The following is a 24,346-nucleotide window of genomic DNA, read 5'->3' on the forward strand; positions in this document are numbered from 1 at the left end:
TGCTTAGCACTGTGACAGCACTCAGTATATGGGCAATGATAATTATTATGTTAATATTAGTTTATATTAAGAGATAATAAATGGATAATGGCTACTTTTCAATTGATGAGGAAAAAAAGACAAAGAATGGATAGGTGGGAATTATACTTCTTCAACTTTGAATAAACAATCTCACAAACACCTTTTTTATTTACTTCAATTGTGTGTTTTATCAGATACTAGAAATATTATATGAATAAGACACTAGATTTTACTAATTTACACTTAAAGTAGCAAGAGTTAATATTAATAAAATTAATAATCAGTTTACTCCACCACTACTAAGATGGGGGGGTGGAATTGTATAGGGACTATAACCAAGGTGCAAAAATGAAAAATCATGTAAAAATATATAAAATTAAAATAATAATAATAAATTAAAACAAATAAAAATTTAAAAAATGCAGATGTACTATATTTTTATGTCTATGGTAATAGGAATGTTATAACACCAGCAATAGAAGTGCTAAAACTGAGGTTCAGAAATTCTGGAAATTGCCCAGGTTCATCTGGTTAAATTGCTCATCCTTATCTGAACAGCCAGCCTTAGATGTGTAAAACATACCTATCTGGTTTTAAGAAGAATCCCTACTGAGATCTTCCTTCACTTTTCTATTTTAGATGGATCGAACATTCATAATATTGCTTGGATCTATATCCCTGCTTGGCCACTGATTAACTATATAACCTTAGTCAAATTATTTCATTTTTTAGCTTTTTTATTTTTCAGCTTCTTCTTCTGTTAACTGGAGGTGGTAATAAGGCTCATAGGGCTGTGGTGATATTTAATTTAGTCTGTTTTCATACTCTTGGTATATAGCAAGCTCCATATAAATTATTTTAAAAAGTAAATAATAATAATAAAACCACTTTAATCAAGCCATAGAATACTTCTACTTTCACAGTCATTTGCTTCCGTAAAAACAAAAACGAAAACATATTAAGTCCAAGTTGAAGTGTAAGATAGAAGTAAATTCAGTAGTTTAGTATTTTTCATATACATGTACTCATGAGTTGGTCCTATTTTTCCATAAATATGGATCTGCTAAAACCCTTTTCCCCTGATTATACCTGTTGGCATCTGTTTTATAGTAATTATCCAATTATTATTTTCATAAAACTATGCATGAGAAATGATGCTAATGCAACATTTAATGACTATCATAGACTTCATGCTTTCCTTTACTTTATTACAGAGCAAAAGAAAATTATTTTTTAAAATTATTTTTCACTGAGGTTATGTTGGTTTACATCACTGTATTTTGGGAGTATAGGATCCTCCCTTCCATTGATGTTACCATAGCACTCTCACAACCAGAGCACCTGAAGTCCACCACTGCAGTTCACTGTGCTCCCTCCCCACTTTGTGCTCACCCCTTTCCCACCCTTTTCCTCTCCCCCTCTGAATGTCTCAGTTCTCAAGGGCTAATTTTCGAGAGTGACATTATCTGACCCTTTGCCTGGTTTTCTGTATTCCACCATATAAGTTATACCATCTGGTATTTGTCTTTTTTCTTCAGACTTATTTCATTTAACATAATCTCTTCCAGCTCTATCCAATTGCTGCAAATGGCATGAGTTTATCATTTTTGATTGCTGAATAGTACTCCATTTTGTTTATATAGCGCTTTTTTATTAATTATTTTTTAAATTTTCTTACATTGTTGTTCATTTTTGTACAGTGTTTTATTTCTCCCCTCATGTTTAGTTCCTATAATTCTCCTCCTCCCATGGCATCCATGACCATCACGATAGTCCCGTTGCTCTTCCTTCCCCTGTTTTGTCTACTCTCTCCCTGCTCCCCTGTGGTATACCTCAGATCTATGGTTTGCTTGTAAGTTTTGATTTTTCTTTTATTTATTTTTTTTTCTTTAATTTTTTTTTAAGATTTATTTATTTATTTATACGAGCACTGGGTATAGTCAGGAGCACGGGAAGGTGAGAGGATTCACCAGAGTCAGAGCAGAGAGGAGAGCAGGCAGACTGATGAAGTACACTGCTGAGGGGAGCAGCGGGCAGCAGGAGAGGTCTACGCGCCATGTGGGACCCTCACCTGGTGCCGGGGATCGAACTGGCGCTGCAGAGGCTGCGCGCAGCTTCGCAGCCCAGCGCTCAAGTGCTGAGCCACCGGGGAGGCCCATGTTTTGATTTTTCTTGATCATTTGTTCTGTTTCCCTATATTCCCCCTATAATTGAGACCCTCTGATATTTTTCTTTTTTCCTTCTGACTTATATCATGTAGTATAATCCCTTCCAGTCTCACCCATGTTGTGGTACATGGCATGATTTTATCTTTTTTGATCACTGAGTAGTATCCCACTGTGTATATATACACTACATGCTCTTGATCCATTTGTCTATTTTGGTGCATTTAAGTTGTTTCCATGTCTTAGCTATTATAAAGAGTGCTACAATTAACATAGAAGTGCAGGTTTCCTTTTGAATTAGTTTTTGTGTCCTTTGGTTATATTCCCAGGAGTGAAATCATTGGATCATATGGAAGATCCATTTTTACTGTTTTAAGGATCTTCCACACAGCTTTCCATGGTGTCTTGACCAGTTTGCATTCCCACCAGAAATGTAAGAGTGTTATTTTTTCTCCACATCCTTGCCAGTATTTGTTGTTGCCTTTTTTTTTTTTTTAATATGGGCATTCTCACTGGAGTGAGGTGATATCTCATTATGTATACCACATCTTCTTAATCCACTTAGACATTTAGGTTGTTTCTATAGTTTGGCTAATCTAAATAATGTTGCAATGAATATGGAGTACAAGTTTCCTTTTGAATTAGTGTGTTTTGGGGGTAGCATCTAGGAGTGGAATTTCTGGGTCCTGAGGGAAGGACCTAAAGATCCTAAAGATCCATTTTTGATCTTTTGAGAAACATTCATACTGCTTTCAATAGAGGGTGGGACAGTCTATATCCCCATCAACAGTGTAAAAGTTTTCCTTTTTCTTTATATCCTTGCCATCACTTCTCATTTTTGGTCTTTATCATAAGAACCATTCCCACTGTTGTGAGATGGTACCTCATCATGGTTTTGATTTGCATTTCCCTGCTGATAAGTGTTGAATATTTTTTCATGTGCTTATTTGGCCATTTATGTATCTTCTTTCGAGAGCTATATATTTAACACTTTTACTTATTTTTTAGTGGGTTATTTGTTTACATTTTGTTGAGTTGTATGATTTCTTTGTATATCTTAGATGTATAATGTGCAAATATTTTCTTCCATTTGGTTGGGTATATTTTTGTTTTAGTTACAGCTATCACTATACTCACTGGTGAAAAAAAATGAAAGCTTTTCCTCTATGATCAGGTCCCCAACAAGAATATCCACTTATCACTATTCAACATAATATTGGAATCCTAGCTAGAGCAATTTTTTCAAGAGAATTATATAAAATGAATCTAATTTAGAAAGGAAGAAATATAGCTGTCACTGTTTGCAGATGATAAGTAATATACATACAGAAAACTAAAGATTCATTAAAAGCCTTTTAGAAATAATAAATCTGTAAAGAGTCAGGCTACAAAATCAACATACAAAAGTCTGTTGCATTCCTATATTAATATAATGAGTAAGAAATAAAGAAAACAATCCCATTTTTAGTAGCACCAAAAGTATTAAATACCTAGGAATAAACCCAACAGAGAAGGTGAAAGTTCTTTTCATTGAAAAATATGAGACATTGTTAAATAAAAAAGACAGAAGGAAATGGAAACATATTAAATGCTCATACATTGGAAGACAACATTTTCAAATAACCATCTTACCCAAAGCAATACATATCAATAGATTCAATGCAATTCCTACCACAATTTCAATGGAATTCTCCATAGAAATAGAACAAATATTATTGAAATTTATATGAAATCACAAAAGACTATGAGTGGCCAAAGCAATCTTGACCAAAAAGAAGAAGATAGGAAGTATCATGCTCCCAACTTCAAACTAAACAATAAGGCTATGGTAATTGAAACAGTATGCTATTGGTATACAAAACAGACTCACAGATCATTGGAGTAGAATTGAAAGTAGAATCTGACTCAGAATTGAGAACCTAGTAAAAAACCCACATTTATATGGATAGTAATTCTATGACAAAAGAGCAAAGAGTATACAAAATGTCTTCAACAAATGTACTGGGAAAACAGGACTATAATATATAGAAATATTAAATTAGACCTCTCCCCCACATACACAAAATTAACTTGAAATGGGCAAAAGACTTAACTTTAAGGCCAGAAACCATAAAGCACAGAAGAAATCAAAGGCAAAATACTACATGACATTGACTTCAGGGATATCTTTGGAGACTTGAATCCAATTGCAAGGGGGGAAAAGGTAGAAATCAGTGATTGGACTACACCAAGCTAAAATACTTCCATACAGCAAAAGAAATGATCTTTAAAACAAAAAAAAAAGTACCTTAATGAATGGGAGAAAATATTTTCATATCATACATCTGACAAGAGGCTTTTATCTAATATCTGCAAAGAACTCAGACAATTTAACAATAGAAACAACCCAATCAAAAAATGGGCAGAAGAGTTAAATAGACATTTCTCCAAAAAAAATGTACTAATGAAAAACTAGCACATGAAAAGATTTCAACATTAGTTATCATCAGGGAAATGCAAATGCAAACCAAAACCATAGTGAGATAACACTTTCATCTGTGAGAACTGCCCATATTAAAAAAAAAAATCTAAACTCAACAATTTTTGGGGAGGGTGTGGTGAAAAAGGAACTCTCATTTACTGGTGGTGAGAATATAGACTAGTCTGGCCCCTTTGCAGAAACAGTAGGGTGGTTCCTCAAAATACTGAAAATAGATCTACCATATGATAAAGCAGTTCCACTCCTAGGTATATACCCAAAGAATTCACGCAAACAAACCAACCAACAAAACACTATATGAAGGGATATATATACGCTCCTGTGTTCATTGCAACACTGTAATAGCCAAGCTATGAAAACATCCTAAATGTCCATTTACAGAGCAGTGGATTAAGGAGATGTGGTGTGTGTATATGTATGTATATGTATATATACACACAGAGGAATACTATTCAGCCATAGAAAAGCATTAATTCTTGCTGTCTATGACAACATGGATGGAATAGGAGGGAATTATGAAGTAACTCAAAAAGAGAAAGAAAAATACCAGATGGTTTCAATCATGTGGAATATGGGGGCGGGGAGGGGATACTGGGGAATAAAGGAACTCACAAAACCAAACCAAAAGATACCCTAGAAATATGACTGCAGAAGTGAGGCTACAGAGGGGAAGTACATGAGGGTGGGGAAAAAGTGGGGAGGGGGCACATTGGTCTAGGCTAAAGGACTGTGGGTGCTTTGATGTTGGGAATGGTGTGATAACATACATCTGAGGAAGTATAAATCTGTTCCCCTAAATTAATTCAGTATTCTAAAACAACTATATACCAATAAAGAAAAAAAAAGCAGTTATTTTTAAAGCAGCCATGATGCTTGGTTCCTATCTTTCACTCTTAAGATGTGTAATGTAATTAATTGCCTTGAAGGAGATTCCCAGACTCAATATTAGTATCAGTCATGGCTTTCTGTGAAACTATTTTTTTAAATTAATGTTCTGTTTATGCCACTGTACTTATTTATATGTTTTAAAACACTCTTTTATTCTTCTTATGAAAGTGATGAACATTTCAGGTCTCCCTGGTGACCTAGGGGTTAAGTCTCAGCACTGTCAATACCGATGGCCTGAGTTCAATCCCCGGTCAGGGAGCTAACCCACATAGGGCTCAGCAGACCTCTCCTGTTTTGCCTGAAGCCCCTCACAGCAGTGTATTTCAGTAGATCTGCCTGTTCTGCTCCCCACTCTGTCTCTGGTCAATCCTCTCGCCCCCCCACACCTCTGGCCTATACCCCAGATTTACATAATAAATAAAAATTTTTTTTAAAAAAGTGAATGAAAAACTAGAATGAAAAATTAAGATAACATTTTCCTTTTGTTTGAAAAATCTCTACAGTACCTCTAAAAAAGGCATGGTTTTTAAGATGTAGTATTTAACTCACATTCATTCATTCACCATGTTTCTGTGATGCTGCTATGAGAACAGGCTTGTGTTCTAGAGACTAATAGAAGCATGAAGATATAGGTATTGCTGTGGTAGCTATTATGTTTTCTTTCTCTGAGTTTTGTGGAATTCAGATGCTAAAGCCATTGTATTTTGAAACTGGGCTCTTAATTAACCCTTTCCTTAGGGAGACATCCTAAATTGGATATTAAGAAGAGAATGAGCTACCTCAGGTAGATGTATGATTAGTCATCAGCTTATCAAAACAAACACAAATCAAATGTAAATAAATATAAATCAAATATAATATTTGTTAGATAGAAAGATTTTGAAAGCTATTCATTTGCTCCAAAGGTTTAAATAGCATTGTGGTGATGATCCTTGATCTCAGAACATTTATTCCATCATATTTTGCAATTTTGTGTCCAATTACATATTTTTCCTACTTAGGAATTTAAATGTGACTTGCAGTAAAAAGTTTTAGTAATAATTTACTCTCTATAAAATAGGCTTTTAAAATTACTATATCGGGGCCTCCCCTGGTGGCGTGGCGGTTGAGCGCTGGGTTGCAAAGCTGCCCTCAGCCTCTGCAGCGCCGGTTTGATCCCCTGCTGCCAGGAGAGGGTCCCACATGGCGCGACAGATCTCTCCTGCAGCCCGCTGCTCCCCTCAGCAGTGTATTTCGTCAGTCTGCCTATTCTGCTCTACGCTCTGGCTCTGGAGAATTCTCTCACTCTCCCACGCTTCTGACTGTACCCAGTGCTTGTATAAATAAATAAATAAATCTTCAACAAAAATAAAATAAAATAAAATGACTATATCTAGCATATTACCTTTGTCCCAGTTAACAAGGTACAGTAACTAAATACTTTTAAAATATTGTAACTAAATACTTTTCCTCCTATGTGTTCTCCAGGTTCACAGTGGAACAGGAAATTGATTTAAAAGATGTTTTGAAGGCCCTCGGAATAACTGAAGTCTTCATCCAAGGCGCAAATTTCACAGCCCTGTCTGGTAGGAACACACCTATTTTAAAAATGTTATTCCATGAAAGCTTTTAACAATGGTCATGTTGAACCTCTATTTATTATGGTGTTCTGAAGTATAGTTATCAGTTGCTAGATAAAATATAAAAGAAATATATTTAACTCTATAAACAAACCTATAAATATAGTCATGACATTAATTTTCCTCTGGTCCATTTCTTATCTTTGATAATAGATTTTCTTCTCCAGAGGACCTATCTTATACATCTTTGATTTTCCCATCCCATCTAACACAATGACTTATAAAGTATATAATCAATCAATAAATATGTTGATTAAATATTTCAATATGTCCTCTTATAATATATCATATAGAAAAGAAAGAAAATGAGTTCTTGTTATGAGAACTAGACCCAGTGAGTTAATGTAAAAAGTTTTCAATACTAAAATAAAAAATAGTTTTCAAGAGATAGCTTCAAAATATCCCTAGCATATTGGATGCTAAGTAATTTATTTTTAAATATCCCAAGATTAAAAATCCAGTTGAATTATTTAATTTAGAAGCCCTAGTTTGTTTTTAGTAAAAATTGTAGCATATTTATAACTTTTAAATTATTTAGAACATGTGAAATCCTTATAGAAATATTTTGAAGCCGCTAACATCAAGACATTTATCATTGATTATAAGATACCCATGAGCTTAAGGGTTAGTTTAGAGAGCGCTTTGGAGAGCTTGCAGCCCAAGACATTAATAGAGCTTTTCTAAATGTCTACTATATAAATGTTCCTGTCTACACAAGAGAAATGAATTTTACCTGAGCAAAGATTTTTGTGGCTCATATCCAAGATCCTAGGAGTCTCAGTTCTCTGGTGGAATTGTCAAGGACATAGGACTGGTGGGGATTCAAAAAGTAATGACTACCTTTGTATTTGAGTGAGAAATATATTCATGGTTCAAGCATTGTATATTTTAATTCTTAAGCTCTCTTTCTTAGGAATTAAGAGAATCTGTCTTACCTACTGGCCAAATTCCAACTGGATGATTATGTTCTGCTCTCTTACCTTGACTCTATTTTCAGTTTGATCAGAGATTCCTTGCTGTCTCACCCAAACGTCTTGGCAGTTATTTCACAAGCACAGTCCTAAGGGAGTAGCTCTGCAATGGCAAATCAATTATTGTGGTTAATGTAGCTGAACATATTTTACTTCTTTGGAAGGTTTGTAAGATAATATTTAATTGCATTTACATAGAGACAGTAAAGCATAAATACACATTATGAATGCGTATGGTTTAGAGACTTGAAATAACATTAAGATCTCTCAGGTTCTTATAGTCATATGCAAAGTCTCTGATTAAGCCTTCAACAGAACCAAATCCTTCTCTCACAGCTTCATTCTCAGTACAGTAGTGACATATAGCTGGCACAGTGCTGATGTTTGTTAAAGGATAAAACAAGGGAGGGAAGGAGAAATGCTTATTTGGAGCCACCTGATACATAAACTTCTTGGACTATTTAACTTCTTAAAGCACCAATAAGATATCCAGGATTGGCTGTCCTTAAACACTACACAATTTGATTAGAGAGATAAAGCAAATTTCACAAGTGTCAATGGAAATTCTTTGATTTTCATATTCTTAGTTTTGCCAGATTTTTGGTAGCTCTATCTACCAGTTTGCCAGCTAACCACCCCAACCAATCCATCACTCTCAATTTATGTCTGATCTTATTCATTCACAATAGTTTGTGATGGCATGTATTGCCTGCATCATTTATTTGGGCACCCTGTGCTCTGCCATATATGGCTGTTATCCTCTTCACATGTCTAGTTTTTTGTTTCTGCAAGTAATGTGAAACCTTAATGATTAAAATGTGTACAACACTTAGTAACTCCAGGAAAATTATTAGTATGCTTTTGGTGTTATTAAATGCTTTAGTCATAATTTTATGTTTTTTGAGATGTCTAACCATGCCTTGTCTATTCCTTTGTGAGGTCGGTGGTATGAGCAAAGTACTATGTCATAAAAATGAAGAAATGATTAAGTTATCTGGCCTCTTCTAAAGAAGCATACAGACTTACAGGGGGAAAGACATGAACAACTGAATTTAATAAAAGGAAGAGTGATAGCAATGTTTTATTGGAGGAGTGATTCTCAATCAAGACAGAGTTGCCTTTTGGCAAAAGAATTCTTGCCTTTTGGCAAGAGAATGTTCCTGGCATCTACTGGTTAGAGGCTAGGGAGAGCCTGGTGATCTACAGTGCACAGGATAGCCACCCATAACAAAGAATTATCCAGCCTTAAATGTCCAGTAGTGATTAGATGAGAAGCCCTGTAGCAGAATAAAGCATTGTGGAAGCAGAGAGGGGAAAAAGAAAATCAAAGGGCAGAATGGGAACATATTGGATCAAAGGAGAGAAGAGAATATCAGCATGTACATAGACTTGCAGAGGCATAGGACATTTTGAACATCTTAGAAAGTGACAGCAGTAAATGACTCTAGAATATGGTTCAGAGGCTCTTAAATGAGATTTTTCATTTCATATACCACAGGGTATAATTTGGAATTTTACTTGTTTATGTGTTACTTCTTCAATTAAAATTCGTACTTAAAAACCAGGAATAGCTTTTAAAAATAACATTGTCAGTAGAATTTGTAAATTTGAAGTGCCCAGAAAATAATTGCAATTTTGTACTATTAACATTGCTGCATTCTTAAATTAGAGAATCAAAATGTATCTTTCTTCAAAATTAGCATATGTGACTTAGCAGTAGACAAAAAAAAGGAGCCTATTTCACCTTCTCTTGTTTTTAGAAGAAATGGGTGACTTGAGAATCATTTGCTAAGGCCTCTTGAATTCACTTTTTCATTTTCTATTCCATGGCACCCACCTTCATTTTAGATTCTCATTAATGTTGCCCTAGACTATTTCAGTAGCCTCCTAAATGGTTTCCAGTTTCTCTCCTACCTCATTTGTCTTATCTACTACTGCCAAGATTAATCACCTTAAAACTCAGTCAGCTCATTCCAGTTCCTATTCAAAACCTGCCCTTTGGTCTGTTGTGCACAGTCTACTGCTCTGCAGGACTTTAAGACTTCAGCTCCCTCCAGAATTAACTCTGGTGATTCTTTATACAAAGCTTGTGTCCAACCAAACAGCGCTAACTCTGTGCCTCACACCTCCCAGCTCCCCACTTTCATGAAACCTCTCACCCAAAATATCTCTCAGTATCTCAGCTCAAATGTCCCCAACTCCATTAGGCCACCATGATTACACCAACCAGAAGTAATCACTCCTTAAATTCTACAATATCCTGCATTTTTCCTTAATCCACTTATCTCAGCTGGTCTCATTGTATCATGAATGCATCAGATAGCCCCAGCCACAATATAAATCTCCCGAAGATTCTTACATGTGTTTAGGAAGCACCCAGCTTTCTGTTTAGTATTCACGATTGAAGGAATGAATTAAGATGAAATGCTCTGTATTTATTGTGTTTATTTTTTCATCTCAATTTGATGTCCATTGCTTTTGACGCTGAATTCCATCAACATAAAACACGGTAAAGGCTCATACAATAAACATCTAGAGAGTGCTGAGAATCATTTTCTTCACAGACTTGATTTAAAATGTTCATCTAGTTGCAGTGAGGATCCTGTTACAGAATAGGGTTATTTTTGTAATGGAAATGAATGACTGTCAGCATTTGGATTAATAGATAATCCTCTTGAAAGGTGGAAGGAGAAGGAGAAAGAGAGTACTAAATCCTTCAGCATAAAGTACAAGCTTTAATGAAGGTGCCAATAAAGTAAGGAAATTAAGAAGACACAGCAAGAGCCATATTCAGGTCAGACTCAAGTGCTTAGATTTATGCTGGACTGACTCTTATATCTAGCCCATGTTTGTTCTCTTTCTCCTTGTACCTGGAAATGAGAGGACTGTATTTCTCTTCATTGCAAATTCCTTCTCCTCAATTCTCTAGACTATTAAAACAGCCAACAAACTTGATCTTACCCTTAGTTGTTAGCTAATCCAATTTACCCTCTTTAGCTGTTGCCCTGGGTATCTTCTAAAATCACGGTAGTCGTGTCCAATTACTTCTGTGCAAAGCCCAGGCTCTCCAGCATCATGATCCAAACTCTTAAAGTCCTGTGGCTCCCTTGCCACTCCCCATGTCCTCACAACCCAGCCTTCATTGGACCTTCAGGTCATCTCCGCTGCTTCTATCATTTTGCGAGTGTGAAACTGTTTGGCTCGTCCATGCCCCTTTCTCTGACTTTCACTCTTGTACTTACTCCTCAATAACCTGTCCAAATGTCACCACCTCTGAGAAGCCCCCTGACATCTTTCCTTTCCATGATGGTCTGCTCTTCTAGCATTTTGCACCTACCCCTGTTATGACACTTCTTCACTTTTGTTAGATTGCGTGTTCACATTCCTGCCTCTGAACCTTTCGAAGCTGGGACTGTGTGATAGACTTCTTACTGTCTCCAGAGCCCTGCACAATATGGGGTGGAGGAGAGATGGCATGGGTGTGGGCAGTGAGGAAATGGCACTAGGCCTTACCTATTCCAAGTGTGGGGGCTTCTTTCAAACCCTCAACTATCCCATGCTCTAGCCACACAGGGTTTCTTTTGGGCCCTTAAACATTTGGGGCTTGTATCTGCCTCTGTGTTAGCTTTTCCCTCCTGCAGAAAAACTCAACTTCAGATCTTTCAATGGCTGACTCCTTTGTATTCTTTAGGTATTAGCTCAAATTGGCCTCAGGTATACCTTTCCTAATATTCTATGTCAAAAGATTTTCCTCTCTGCATTAGTCACCAGACAAAAACACATCACCTTATTGTCTTGGTTACATTTAACACACCCTGAAATTATGGTCATTTACTGATTTGCTTTTTTAAAATTGTGCTTGTTATTTAGTTCTACTTTCCCCTTACTAGGAAGGAACTGTTTAGCTCACCAAAGCATGTCCAGTGCCTCTGTAGTGTTAGGCATATGAAGTGCTTAGTACAAAAATAAACGAATGAATGAATATTTGTTGGCTTTGTGAAAAAAAAAACTCAAAAAATAAACATCATTCCCACCTTGAAAGAGATACAATCTAGGACTTTCTAAAGTTCATGGGTGTGGCTGAATCTAAAAATATTTTAGCAACTAAAGTACACAGCCATTTTTGGTATTTTAGGGTTCCATTATGGCACTGTTTTCATTTTGTTATTTTAAGCATGCCCTTGGTGACGCAGAAATCCATTTAATTTGGCTGGGTTTAGGAACAGTGCCACAAAGAAAGTAGTGGCATCCAGTTGCATGAAGGCCTTTCCACCACCGTTATGTCTTTGGTGACTGCACAATGCCTATACGAACAGGGTACTCGATAAATATTTGCTAGTGCTTGAATGAATGTCTTGGTATTTTGTCCTGATTTCTTCTGAAGAGCCTTGAATTTTTGCCTAGCTCTTCTAAGGGAACCTAGGGCTTGCTGGCCCTGTTCCCATCTTACTCATTCTGAAAAGCCTGGCTCCACACTGCTGGAGGAAAATAGGACCAGTCACTTGGCAGCAATATCTGATGTAGCTGCAAACGACCGCTTGGGGCCAGTGTATGAATTATAATTTTTTTTGTTTGTTTGTTTCTCTGCTTGCTTTAATCCATTTATTTTCTTATTTAGGCATGGTTAACTTTTCTCTAGTCATTAAGACCAGCTCACTAGCTTAATTCCCCTCATGTTCTGATTCATCAAACAACTGAGTGCCTACTTGGTGTCTGGCAGCATGCAAGGAGCTGCGGCTAGAGTTTCTTGAGATGATTCCTAAGAGAGGAAAAGGAGAGGCAAGGTTCAGGCCCTCGAGGCATAAGTGGATGGCCTCACAAGAAAGATAGCCTTGACTGGTACATAATTACAAGAGGATTGGTAACACTGGAGGCAAACAAATCTGGAGCTTGCCTGTATTCCTGCGAGACCTTGTATTTCTAAAGATTTGGCAACAGATACATTCTTGTTGGAACCACTTTCAGTTTATATTGTATTTTAATGTGACTGCTTCAAGTTTATCCCCCAAGAAAAAAATGTTTCACTTTTCCCCCTCAGTATCGGTGATGTGATTTCTTATTTGTTAGGTTTTGTCCTACTTGTATATTCAAAGGGGTGGTATTTTCTGAAGGTTCAGTGTCATGAGATCTCATTTACATCTGCAGATATTTGCTGTCCATTGTGTGGCACTTAATCACTCTGCAGGAGCTAGAACACTGGATTTGATCTCTATTTTGCTACCCTTGAACTGGTCTCTTGGATCCTATCCCCTTTGCTCTTCTACTTATTTAAAAACATTTTATGTGTATGTGTGGTCTTTATATTCTTTTCGTGTCTGTTGCTGTTCCTAGAGCATCTATGTTGAATTCATTTATTATGTTTTATTTATTATTAGAATAAACACTTTAGCCAGAATTGTGATCAGAATTGTGGACCTAGGGCCTCCCTGGTGGCACAGGGGGTTAAGCACAGCACTGTGAAGTTATCCGCTGCTTCTGCAGCACAAGTTTGATCCCTGGCCAGCCAGGGAGCTACCCATATGGCGCAGCAGACCTCTCCTGTCTCGCCCACTGCTCCCCTCAGCAGTGTACTCCAGTCAGTCTGCCTGTTCTGTTCCCCGCTCTGTCTCTGGTGAATCCTCTCACCCCCTGTACCTCTGGCCTGTACCCCAGTTCTTGTATGCATAAATAAATAAATCTTGAAAAAAAGAAAGAATTGTGGACCTTGTGCCCAAAGAATGACTACACCCAAAGTTTTACAGTATTAAATAGCCCATTTTATTCAATAACAACTAAATTCCTATTTATGTTGTATACTATATTAAATATTGGAAGAGTACACATTACCTAAGGAAACTCCCTGTCCATAGGGTAGTTTGGTCATTAGGCCCACTCTATTTCAGAAGCCAAGGTTGCTATGAGGAGCTACACAATCTTTACCTTAAGGAAACTGACAGTCAGATATCAATGCAAATATGAAACACTATAAAGACCGATAAAATTAAATCCTGATTTCAGTGGAAAGGAGTAGTCAGCTCTACTTTAGTGGGAGGTAGGAGTCAGAGGAGTGCAGAACAGGCCAGACAGGGCTCAAAGTTGAGCCTTAAATGTAGGTTAGACATCTTACTGTATAGCAAGGGTGGAGGGAGTTTCTGAAGAAGCAGAGACACAGAGGTGATACAGAGTAGTGCATTCAGACTGCTGTAGTTCAAATAATCTGGAGTACAGTGTATGGAGTAAAGAATATTTAATGAAGAAAGCGGAGTCAAGCTCATGGACTTCTCAGTGTACACTGAGTTATTGGTAGGTACTGCAGGAGAAGTGGGTGGTGGAGCAGGCAGGAGAGCAGACAGAGGATTTAGAGCAAGGTAGTGGCATAAATTGGTTTGTATTTTTATGAGATCCATCCTGTAGGAAGCTTTAAAGTGAAATAGAGACAGAGTAGTTCAAACTGCTGTGTTATGATAAACTGAGACAACCCTTAACAATCATTTAAAAATATTTTTGTCACTAAGTTTAATTTTTTGACTTTTAAAAAACTTTTATCTCCATGTTAATAAGTGAGCTTGCTTTATGATTTTGTTAGACTGTCTCTGTTCAATTTGATAGCAAGGTAAGACTACTTAGGTAAAGATCGCATGTATCTTCACTCATTTTCTGGAGTCTAGAGATATTTTATAATAGAAAATTCTATTTTTTTCCTTGAAGGTTCAGTTAATATCACCTACAAATTATCTAGAGTCTTTAATTTTGAGGATATGGGGAGTTTTTCTTAACTGATTCAATTTCTTTAATGGCTACTGGATTATAACAATATTCTTTTTATTCTTGATTGAATCCTATAATGTATTCATTTCTAAAAAAATTGCCTACTTTATAACAAATCTGTTCATTTTCAAAGTTATCTGGATAAAGAAGCACAAGAATCTTTTGAAGGAGATGGACATTCTGTATCTTATTTGTGAAGGGAGGGTCACATAGGCACACATATGGCAATTGTGTTTTGTAGACACAACTCACAGTAAATAAATTAATTATACCTTATAACATTGGTTATCATTTATCCAAGAAAACTATACATAGTATATTATTATGATCTAAAAATTTATCGTTTGTACTTTTAGATAGTTTTTTTGGGTATTAATATTGCTTTTTAGGTTAATCTCATCTTCATGAGTCTTATTAAAAGGTTTGTCTGTTTCATTATCTGTGAAATAACTAGCTCTCTGGGAAAAGCCCTCAGCACCCTTGTGTCCCTGATCTTGATGCCACATGACCTTATAGTATCCCTCCCAGCAACATGTGTGAGAAAATAAGAGTGTGCAAGCCCAGATGACCCAAGAGGGAACACTTGGGGCAGAGGTCAGACTTCAAGAGTTGAAGGGACGGACGGGATTCCTTCCTTTCAGCTGCCCAGGATAGCTAGCAGATGGGGTTCAAGAGCTACAGGAGGCAGTTTCCACTGTGCAAATTGAAAGGGCTGAAATATCATTTGGTCTTTGAGAACATCCCTCAGAATACTTGAGGAGGGCGTTGCAACAATGTAGATTCTTTAAGAACTGGGTTCTGTCACTTTTGCATTCAGACTCATGATTTTGGTTCTCCATACATAAACCTTCCTTAACTGGCAGACTGATGAAAATAGACAATGGAATCTGAATATAATGCAATACCAGTTAATACTACTAAATAGCTGATATATTTTACTGTCTCAAAATTCATGTGTTTGTTTTACCGACTAAATATATTTGCCGTTACTTAATATAATTCATATTTTTCTTTTTGTTAAAAAGAAGAATGCACCTAGTATTTTGGATTTGAGAGAGCTAATTATACTTCATTGTTTCATGTAAAAACTTTATTGCTTTTATTTTTCTTATGTTCAAGTGCATTGTAGTATAAAATGTCATAAAATGTGAGAAATTCTTTCATAATGCAGTGCTTATAATTATATGAACTGAGGAAGTACTATCCTGATTAGAAGTATATTCAGAGATGCCACTCTTAGTTGTTTTGGGCCTCATTCAAAATTAGCAGGTGCTGAGTAACAAACAGATGTACCCAAAATGTTGAATATCATCCTCCCTGCATATAAGAAAATTATGTGTTTTTGAAAGCTTGAAAGGAAAACCTACGTTTTGGGCAGGACTCATTTACTTACAAAGTCTTGCTCTGCTGTGAGATGTGCTTTTACAGAACCCAAGTTCTTTGTTTAAAGTTTAATTAGAGCCCCTGAAATTGGGGGAGGGGGGGAAAGGGTACATACTTGAGTAATCCTGTATCTTGTTTCCTTGTGCTATTTTTCCTTTTATGTATCTGAGTGACTTTTGTTTCTTTTGCTTAATCTTATGGAATAGTTGAAAACTCAAGACTGAAAGCTATTGTATAGTTTGTTAGGTTTGCCATAATGTGACTTAATCAGCAGTTTTGGACTTTCTCACAGTTCTGGAAGTTGTAAATCTGAAGTCAAGCATCTTCCCCCATGTCTTCACATGTTGTATTAGTCAGCATTATCCAGAGAAACAGAACCAACAGGATGGAAAGAGAGAGAGAGAGAGAGAGAGAGAGAGAGAGAATTTTAAGAAAATAAGCTTTTTCAATTTCTACTGGGGAGACTTTGGAATCTAAAATCTGCAGGTTAGGCTGGCATGTTGGAGACACAGGGAAGAACTTCCATTCCAATCAAAGGCAGTCACAAAGCAGCATCTTGCTCAGAGGTCAGTCTATGATCTATTAAGTCTTTCACTTTACTGGATGAGGCGCACCCACATCAAGAGAGTACTCTGCCTTACTTAATGTCCACCAATTTAAAATCTCATCCAGAAAACATAGTATCAGAAACATCCAGAATAATACTTGACCATGTATTTGTGTACCATAACCCAGTGAAGTTGACAGATAAAATTAACCATCACATATGCTCTTCCCTATTTTCTATCTCTGTCCAAATTTACTCTTCTTATACGGATACTGGTTATATTGGATTAGGCCCTCTTCTGATAACTTTGTTTTAATTTAAGATTCAGTCTCCAAATACAGCCATATTCTAAATCTTGGGAATGAGGACTTAAGCATGTGAATTTTGAAAGAATATAATTCATCTTATAATAGCCATTAATTTAAAATTAAGCATCAACAGATAGATAATTCAAAAGAAAAAAGTACTCTTAATAATGAAAATAGGTTATTTTCTCTAACTTTTGGGTAAAGCATGTTTATGAATCCTCAGATAAACCAATTAACCAAAATGGAAACTTCTTCGATACTTACATTTCTACAAATTGGTTTGAAGTTGATTTTATTTTCCTTTGCCAAGAATAATTTCATTATCTCAGTATTAGATTTTTAAAAATTTCTTATTCCAGTTATATCTGGATTTCTGCTGGTTTTCATTTTGTGTTTTTAAATTTCACAGCAGAGTGCGATGTGTAACATGATTTTATCTTGAGTTATGAACTAAGTTGGAGTTGTTATGAAAACAATCATGTTTCAACTTATTCTGGCAATATAAGAAATAAACATTGAGGATATTAACAAGAGAATATAAAATGTGCACAGATCAGGACAGCCTCAGTTCTTTTATTTATTTAATTAATTTTTAAAGATTTATTTATTTATTTGTGTAAGCACTGGGTACAGTCAGAGGCGCGGGAGGGTAAGAGAATTCACCAGAGCCAGAGCAGGGAGTAGAGCAGGCAGAGTGACAAAGTCCACTGCTGAGGGGAGCAGCGGACGCGGCAGGAGAGATCTGTGCGCCACGTGGGACCCTAGGTGGCCGGGGATCAAACCAGAGCTGCAGAGGCTGCGGGCAGCCTCGCAACCCAGCGCTCAACCGCTGCGCCACCGGGGAGGCCCTTCAGTTGTTCTTTTAAATCATAAATGTAATCTTTTAATATTACATTTTATATCAGTATCTTATATTGCTTATATTTTTCAAATCTGTTTAATTAGAGGCAAAGTGCTTCCCTATCTCTGATACTGAATAAATGCTTATTATCCCTTTCATTTGCAGATAACAAAGAGATTTTCATTTCTAAAGCAATTCACAAGTCCTTCATAGAGGTTAATGAAGAAGGCTCAGAAGCTGCTGCCACTTCAGGTGCTAAGTTGTTTTCTAAAATCTTCACTTTTGCTAGATTTTTTTTTTAAGATTTATTTTTATTCATTTATGCATACAAGAACTGGGGTGTAGGCCAGAGGGGTGTATGTGGGGTGTGTGTGCATGTGTGTGTGTGCGTGTGTGTGTGTGTGTGTGTGTGAGAGAGAGAGAGAAAGAGAGAGAGAGAGAGAGAGAGATTCACCAGGGACAGCAGAGGTTTTCTGAGCCATGTGTGGGTTAGCTCCCTGGCCAGGAATGAACTCAGGCCACAGCAGTAGTAGCATGATTGTGCTGAGACTTTAACCCTTGCACAACCAGGGAGGCCCTAGATTTGTATTTTTTGAAGCACATTTGGATGGGAGGTAGAGGTCTTTTTCTGAACCATGCCCCAAACCAGTTTTGCTCTCACTCTGTTCTTCCATAGAAATCAGGCTAATGCTGAACCAGCTAGAATTTTCTAAATAGTGTGTCAAGCATCGCTCACTCCAATGTTCCTATGCAGAGTAACTCCTATATCTTATTTTCTCTCAAATTAGAGACCAGGGGTGCACAGGTCCTGCTGGGAGGTTGCCAAGATGTACTCTCCCTCGGACTGGTTGCTCTGTAGAATAGATTGACCTGTGGTATTGCCTGTTTAATATTTTAAATATTTCTACCTACACATCTGAGTATTCTTACTTGTGGAACATAATTACTTATGAAAGTTAGTTCTCAATTTTTTCAATAAAAATTTTGATTTTTTTAAACTATCCATGTGAACAAGAATATATGATAACATGTAATCAGTGATTTAAATGGAATAATAATGATGATAATAATTTTAGCTAAATAATAAAAAATGACATAAATCACATGTCCAAAACAAAATGCTAAATACTCTTGATAATTTTGATAGTTTTGTCTTTCCTAGATCAGTAAGAGTTATTTTTCTGTTGCCTTTATTCCCTCCTTTTGTTTGTTTAGATGTATTTCAATATCATGATCAACAGCTGTTATCAAATAGGAATAAGATTCCCTTCATCCCCTGGACTCTGGGGTAAAATGTAACATATTTGCACATATTATTTCTAACTTCTGCATAAATGTGTCCATTAAAAGAATTTATCAATTAAAACAGTATTTTCAGAAAGAAACAAAAACACAGTAGTCTATTGTAGGCTGGGGCTATCAAGAAAGCTTTAAATCTTATGCAACTTAATATTGACCTCTTCATGACAAAGAATCATCTTGCAGCAATTTTAAAATGCTTATTCCATAATAAGGATCCCCGGGGAATTTAGTTTCTCAGTACAGGAAACACCACTGCATTTCTCACTGTTGTGTTTTCTCTTTAATCACTGCCATTCTGTGACTAGTAATATAAAAATACCTATTTCAGACAAAAGAAATAATAATTTGAGAATATAAAGAAATTTTCTTAGGGTTTTTTTTTTTCCTGTTTTGTCTGTTCTTTATTTCTTCCTTCTCTTCAATCAAAGGTCATTTTAGTAAAGCTATAGTGAGAATAAAATTTTTGTAACAGGCAGAATAAATTGCCCTATTATTTTTGGTGGGATATAGAGTGTCAACTGTGTGCTATATGTGTTTGCTTAAAGATCAAGAAGAAATGTTAGCATATTTGCAGTTTTTCTTTTTCAGTCATTAGAATTTGTTTCCTGTGAATCCTTGCCTTTTTTTTTTTTTTTTTTTAAGATTTATTTATTTATTTATTTATGCAAGCACTGGGTACAGTCAGAAGCGCAGGAGGGTGAGAGAATTCACCAGAGCCAGAGCGGAGAGCAGAGCAGGCAGACTGACGTACACTGCTGAGGGGAGCAGCAGGCGTTGCAGGAGAGGTAGCCATGTGGGACCCTCGCCTGGGGCCTGAGGATCCAACCAGCGCTTCAGAGGCTGTGGGCAGCCTCGAAACCCAGCGCTCAACCGCTGTGCCACCGGGGAGGCCCTGAATCCTTGCTTTTTACATTAGACATAAATGGTTTGGAGAAATTATTCATTAGTCCTTATACTTCTGTTGGGTGGTAAGGACGTCCTGAACAAACTCTACAGACAGGTTTTATGGACCCCATCCCCGCTTCAGCCCAAAGAGATACCAAGGCACCAAGGCCTACAAATCCCATAATGTCATCACCACCGAAGGGAGGACTGCTGGGAAATGAGGGTGGAGTTAAGCAGCCAGACCTGGTATATAACCAGACACCTGGGCCTGGGGTTGGTTTTTCGCTGGACTTCAGCATGCAGTTGGGGTCCCAGCTCAGCCGAACTGGTAGGACGAATTCCCCAATTTATCTCTCCTTATTTCTACTTGAGTTATTCCTTTTTTCATTTTCCTCTTTTTGTAAAGAAACCTTTATTAGCCTTTTTGTGTGCGTCTGCAATTAAGTCTCATTCTACGTTCCTTTGAAGCATGCAGATGAGGGCCCACAGTCAGGCCAACCTATTTCACATTGGGGTTGCCCTGTAACACTTCCACAGACGTATAATTACTTTCTTTCTGCACTGTAGGAATGATTGCAATTAGTAGGATGGCGGTGCTGTATCCTCAAGTTATTGTCGACCATCCATTTTTCTTTCTTATCAGGAACAGGAAAACAGGTAAGTATGTTGGTTGAACAGAACTTTACTTAATGAGCCAAAAGTAAACTTTTTTTTTAATATTGAGAACATTTTCCCACAAGAGTTATCAGATAATTTATAATGTTTGAATGATTTTTTTAATGAAACAAATTATTTCTTTTGATTTTTAGAACATCACTAATTGTAAGCAAGAAGGAAAATAAATATCCCTTTCTTTTGTTCACCCTCTTTTGTTCACTTCCAAACCAATGCAGGTACAATCCTATTCATGGGACGAGTCATGCATCCTGAATCAATGAACACAAATGGACATGATTTTGAGGAACTTTAAGTCATTTCATTTGAGTAACAAGGAACATAGTAACTAAGTTCATAATGTTTGCAACTGGTATATATTTAAGATTTGCGTTTTAGAGTGTATCTAAAGATAATATTTAAAATAGCTGCAGATAAAAAACAGTGTTTGTAAATTATAAGCAAACTTGTCTAGGAATGTTATCAGTGTTACTGGGGTAATGGTCTTGTCATGTCACTGTGTTTGTTGTGCCTGTATCTAAAATAAAAGTACATACCAAACTTGTTACTATCTCTGGTTTTCATTTTAGAAGTTGAGGTATAAAGATACCTCTAGGTGAAATTTGGAAACAAGAATGTTTCTGGACACCTTTAATCTTTCAATCATGCAGTATCAGAGCACAGACGTATATTAACATTAGTCCCATATTACATAACAAGGGATAATAAGTAAGGTGAAGACTAGTGCTCCACAAAGGTTTTAACTGTCATTTATCTAAAGATGGCATATTGTGTAATATAAAAGAGTGCAGACTCAACATGGCTCTATGGCAAAACTTACAATGGTAGTAGGACTGAGCAAACCTATAGATTATAGCTGTAACTACTATGTCTTTAAAAATCCACTTGAACTCAATAAACATAATTTTAAAAAATACTCTTGACTTTATAAACCTGATGTAGAGTACACTCATGGTATATCACCATGTTGTTGTTGTTGTTGTTTGCCACAAGCAAAATGCAAAGGAAAACAAACTCTCAAAATTCCTAAAATGAATCATGAGCAAATTAATAATATACCTTTTGGTATGTTACCAGAGGATTAAGAAAAAGACCATGCTAGTAAAGATACTGGAAACTGACAGGCCATGAGTTGAATGCTGCAACAGATATGTTCCAATTTCTTCTTTGTGGGAGGTTTTTGTATTTTGAACTTGAATATCTTTATTTGCCCTACCATATTCTTTTGGTTTTTTTGGAGCATTGTTTTCTTTTGTCTATTTTCTCACATCATTGTACTCCCCTTGGGTGTAGTCCCTGTAGTTCTCCCACCACCACAGCACCCCTGAACCATCACCACAGTCCCTTGTGCACTTTCCTCCCCTCTTCTGACCCTTCTCCCTTGCTGTTTGCCTCAAATTATGGTCAGCTTGCAAGTTTTGTCTTATTCCTGACCCATAAGTGAAATAAGTCAGAAGGAAAAAAATATCAAATGGTTTCACTTTTTGGGAGAGTTTTGATTACTGTTTCAGATTGCCCTTTGTATGTAGTTGGTCTTCCCAGGTTTGTCTCGGATGGTTGTAGATTTCTAAGAATCAGCCCATCTCTTTTAGGTTATTCAATTTACTAGCATATACATGTCCATACTAATCTCTTATGATTATCTATATTTTGTAGACATCTGTTGTAACTTCTCTTTCATTTCTGATTCTATTTATTTGAATTTTCTCTTTTTCTTTATGAGACTAGCTAGAGGTTTGTCTGTTTTGTTCATCTTTTGGACTGTCTTTTATTGCCATTTCATTAATTTCTACCCTATTTTTATTATTTCCTTTGCTATACTGCCTTTTATTTTTGTTTGCGTATCCTTTACTAGTTCTCCTAAATAAGAGAATAGATTATTTGTTTCAGTTCTTTTTTGTTTCTTAATATGGACTTGTATACTTACAAATTTCCCTCTTATTACTGCTTTTGCTATGTCCCATGGTTTCTGGTAGGTTGTGTCCTCATTTTCATTTCACTCAAGGTATTTTTTTGATTTCTCCTTTGCTTCCCACATTAGCTCAATAGTCATTTACTAGTGTGTTGTTCAGTTTCCACATGTTAGAGGTTTTTCTGCTTTATTTTTGCGGCTGATTTCTAGTTTTGATTCCTTGTGGTCAGGAAGTTGCTTGATATGATTTCCATCTTCATTAGTTTATTGATACTTACTTTGTTATTCAATATTTGGTCAATCCTAGAGAATGTCCTATGTACACTTGAGAAGACTGTATTCAGATTTTGGGGGTTGCAGTACCCTATAAATGTCTTTTAAGCCCAGGTGGTCTAATTCTTTCTTGAAGTCTGTTTTGTCCTAATTAATTTTCTATCTGCTTTTTCTGTCCAATGGTGAATATGTGGTAATTTTTCCCCAAGTGTCTGCTTTCAGATTCAATAATAAAGGCCTTATATATTTTGATATCCCTTTATACATGAGTATATATTGGTGAGTGTTCTATCATCTCAGTTTATTGCTCCCCTAATCATTATATATTGTCCATACCTTTCTCTGGTTACTTTTTTTTAGCTGAACATCTATTTTATGTAATATGAGTATGACTGTCCCTGTCTTACTTTGGATTCCATTTGTTTATAGGATTGTACAAACAATCCTATGTTTATATTTGGAACTCAGGTGTGTTTCTTGGACAAGTTGGAATCTGCTTTCTGATTCAGCCAACAATTGTTCTGTGCCTTTAGAGTGGAGAGCTTAGTCTATTTATATTTCATGTGATTATTTTGGGTATAAAGGTTTGATACTCCCATTTGGTGCAAAGAATGTTTCTCTTTATTTCCTTGTTCAGCTATTTGCTGATGTTCTTCTCTTTGATATAGATATTTAATTTTATTGGCAGAGAAGCTAGTGTTTACAAACTCCTTCAACTTCTGTTTGGCTGAGAAGGCCTTTGTTTCTCACTCATATCTGAAGGAGAATCTTGTAATACAGAGTATTCTTAGCTGGCAGTTTTAATTTTATTTTTATTAATTTTTTAAACTTTTTTTTTTGCATCATTGTTCATTTTTAAGCAATATTTGCTTCCCCCACCCCCTCAGGTGTAGTCCCCATGGAGTTTCCTTCACCAATGCACCTGTGCACCATCACCACAGTCCCCTGTGGTCCTCCCTCTCTCCCTCCCTCCTCTGATCCCTCTTCCTCCTCCTCCCCTGAAGGATGTCTCTGATTTATAATTGTCTGGTTTTGCTTTGTTGTGTTTTGTACTGTTATTATTTTTTTACAATGATGTCTTACTTGGTTCCCCTATATTCCCGCTATAAGTGAAACCATCTGATATTTTTCTTTTTCCTTCTGGCTTATTTCACTGAGCATAATTCCTTCTAGGAATTCCTTCTAGGAATTCATTTTAGGAATTCCTTCTAGGAACTTTGCTGCAAATGGCATGAGTTTATCTTTTTTGATTGCTGAATAACATTCCACTGTGTATATATATCACATCTTCTTGATCCAATCATCTATTTTTGGGCATATGGGCTGTTTC

At 36.3% G+C, this 24,346-nt stretch overlaps 1 protein-coding gene across 1 annotated transcript in view; it reads left to right on the forward strand.

The window, feature by feature from the left end:
* SERPINI1 (serpin family I member 1) overlaps positions 1-21,126 on the forward strand; it is a gene marked incomplete at its 3' end in the record, with an annotated part of 32,786 nt that extends 11,660 nt beyond the window's left edge. The window contains exons 5-8 of the mRNA XM_084232481.1: positions 7,021-7,118; positions 18,135-18,221; positions 20,724-20,813; positions 21,050-21,126. Of these exons, the coding sequence (XP_084088607.1) occupies positions 7,021-7,118; positions 18,135-18,221; positions 20,724-20,813; positions 21,050-21,126 (352 nt within the window). The remainder of the gene's footprint in view (positions 1-7,020; positions 7,119-18,134; positions 18,222-20,723; positions 20,814-21,049) is intronic.
* Positions 21,127-24,346: the final 3,220 nt, after the last annotated feature.

Source organism: Talpa europaea (assembly GCF_964194135.1).
Source record: "Talpa europaea genome assembly, chromosome: 4".
In the NCBI taxonomy this organism is placed as follows: domain Eukaryota; kingdom Metazoa; phylum Chordata; class Mammalia; order Eulipotyphla; family Talpidae; genus Talpa; species Talpa europaea.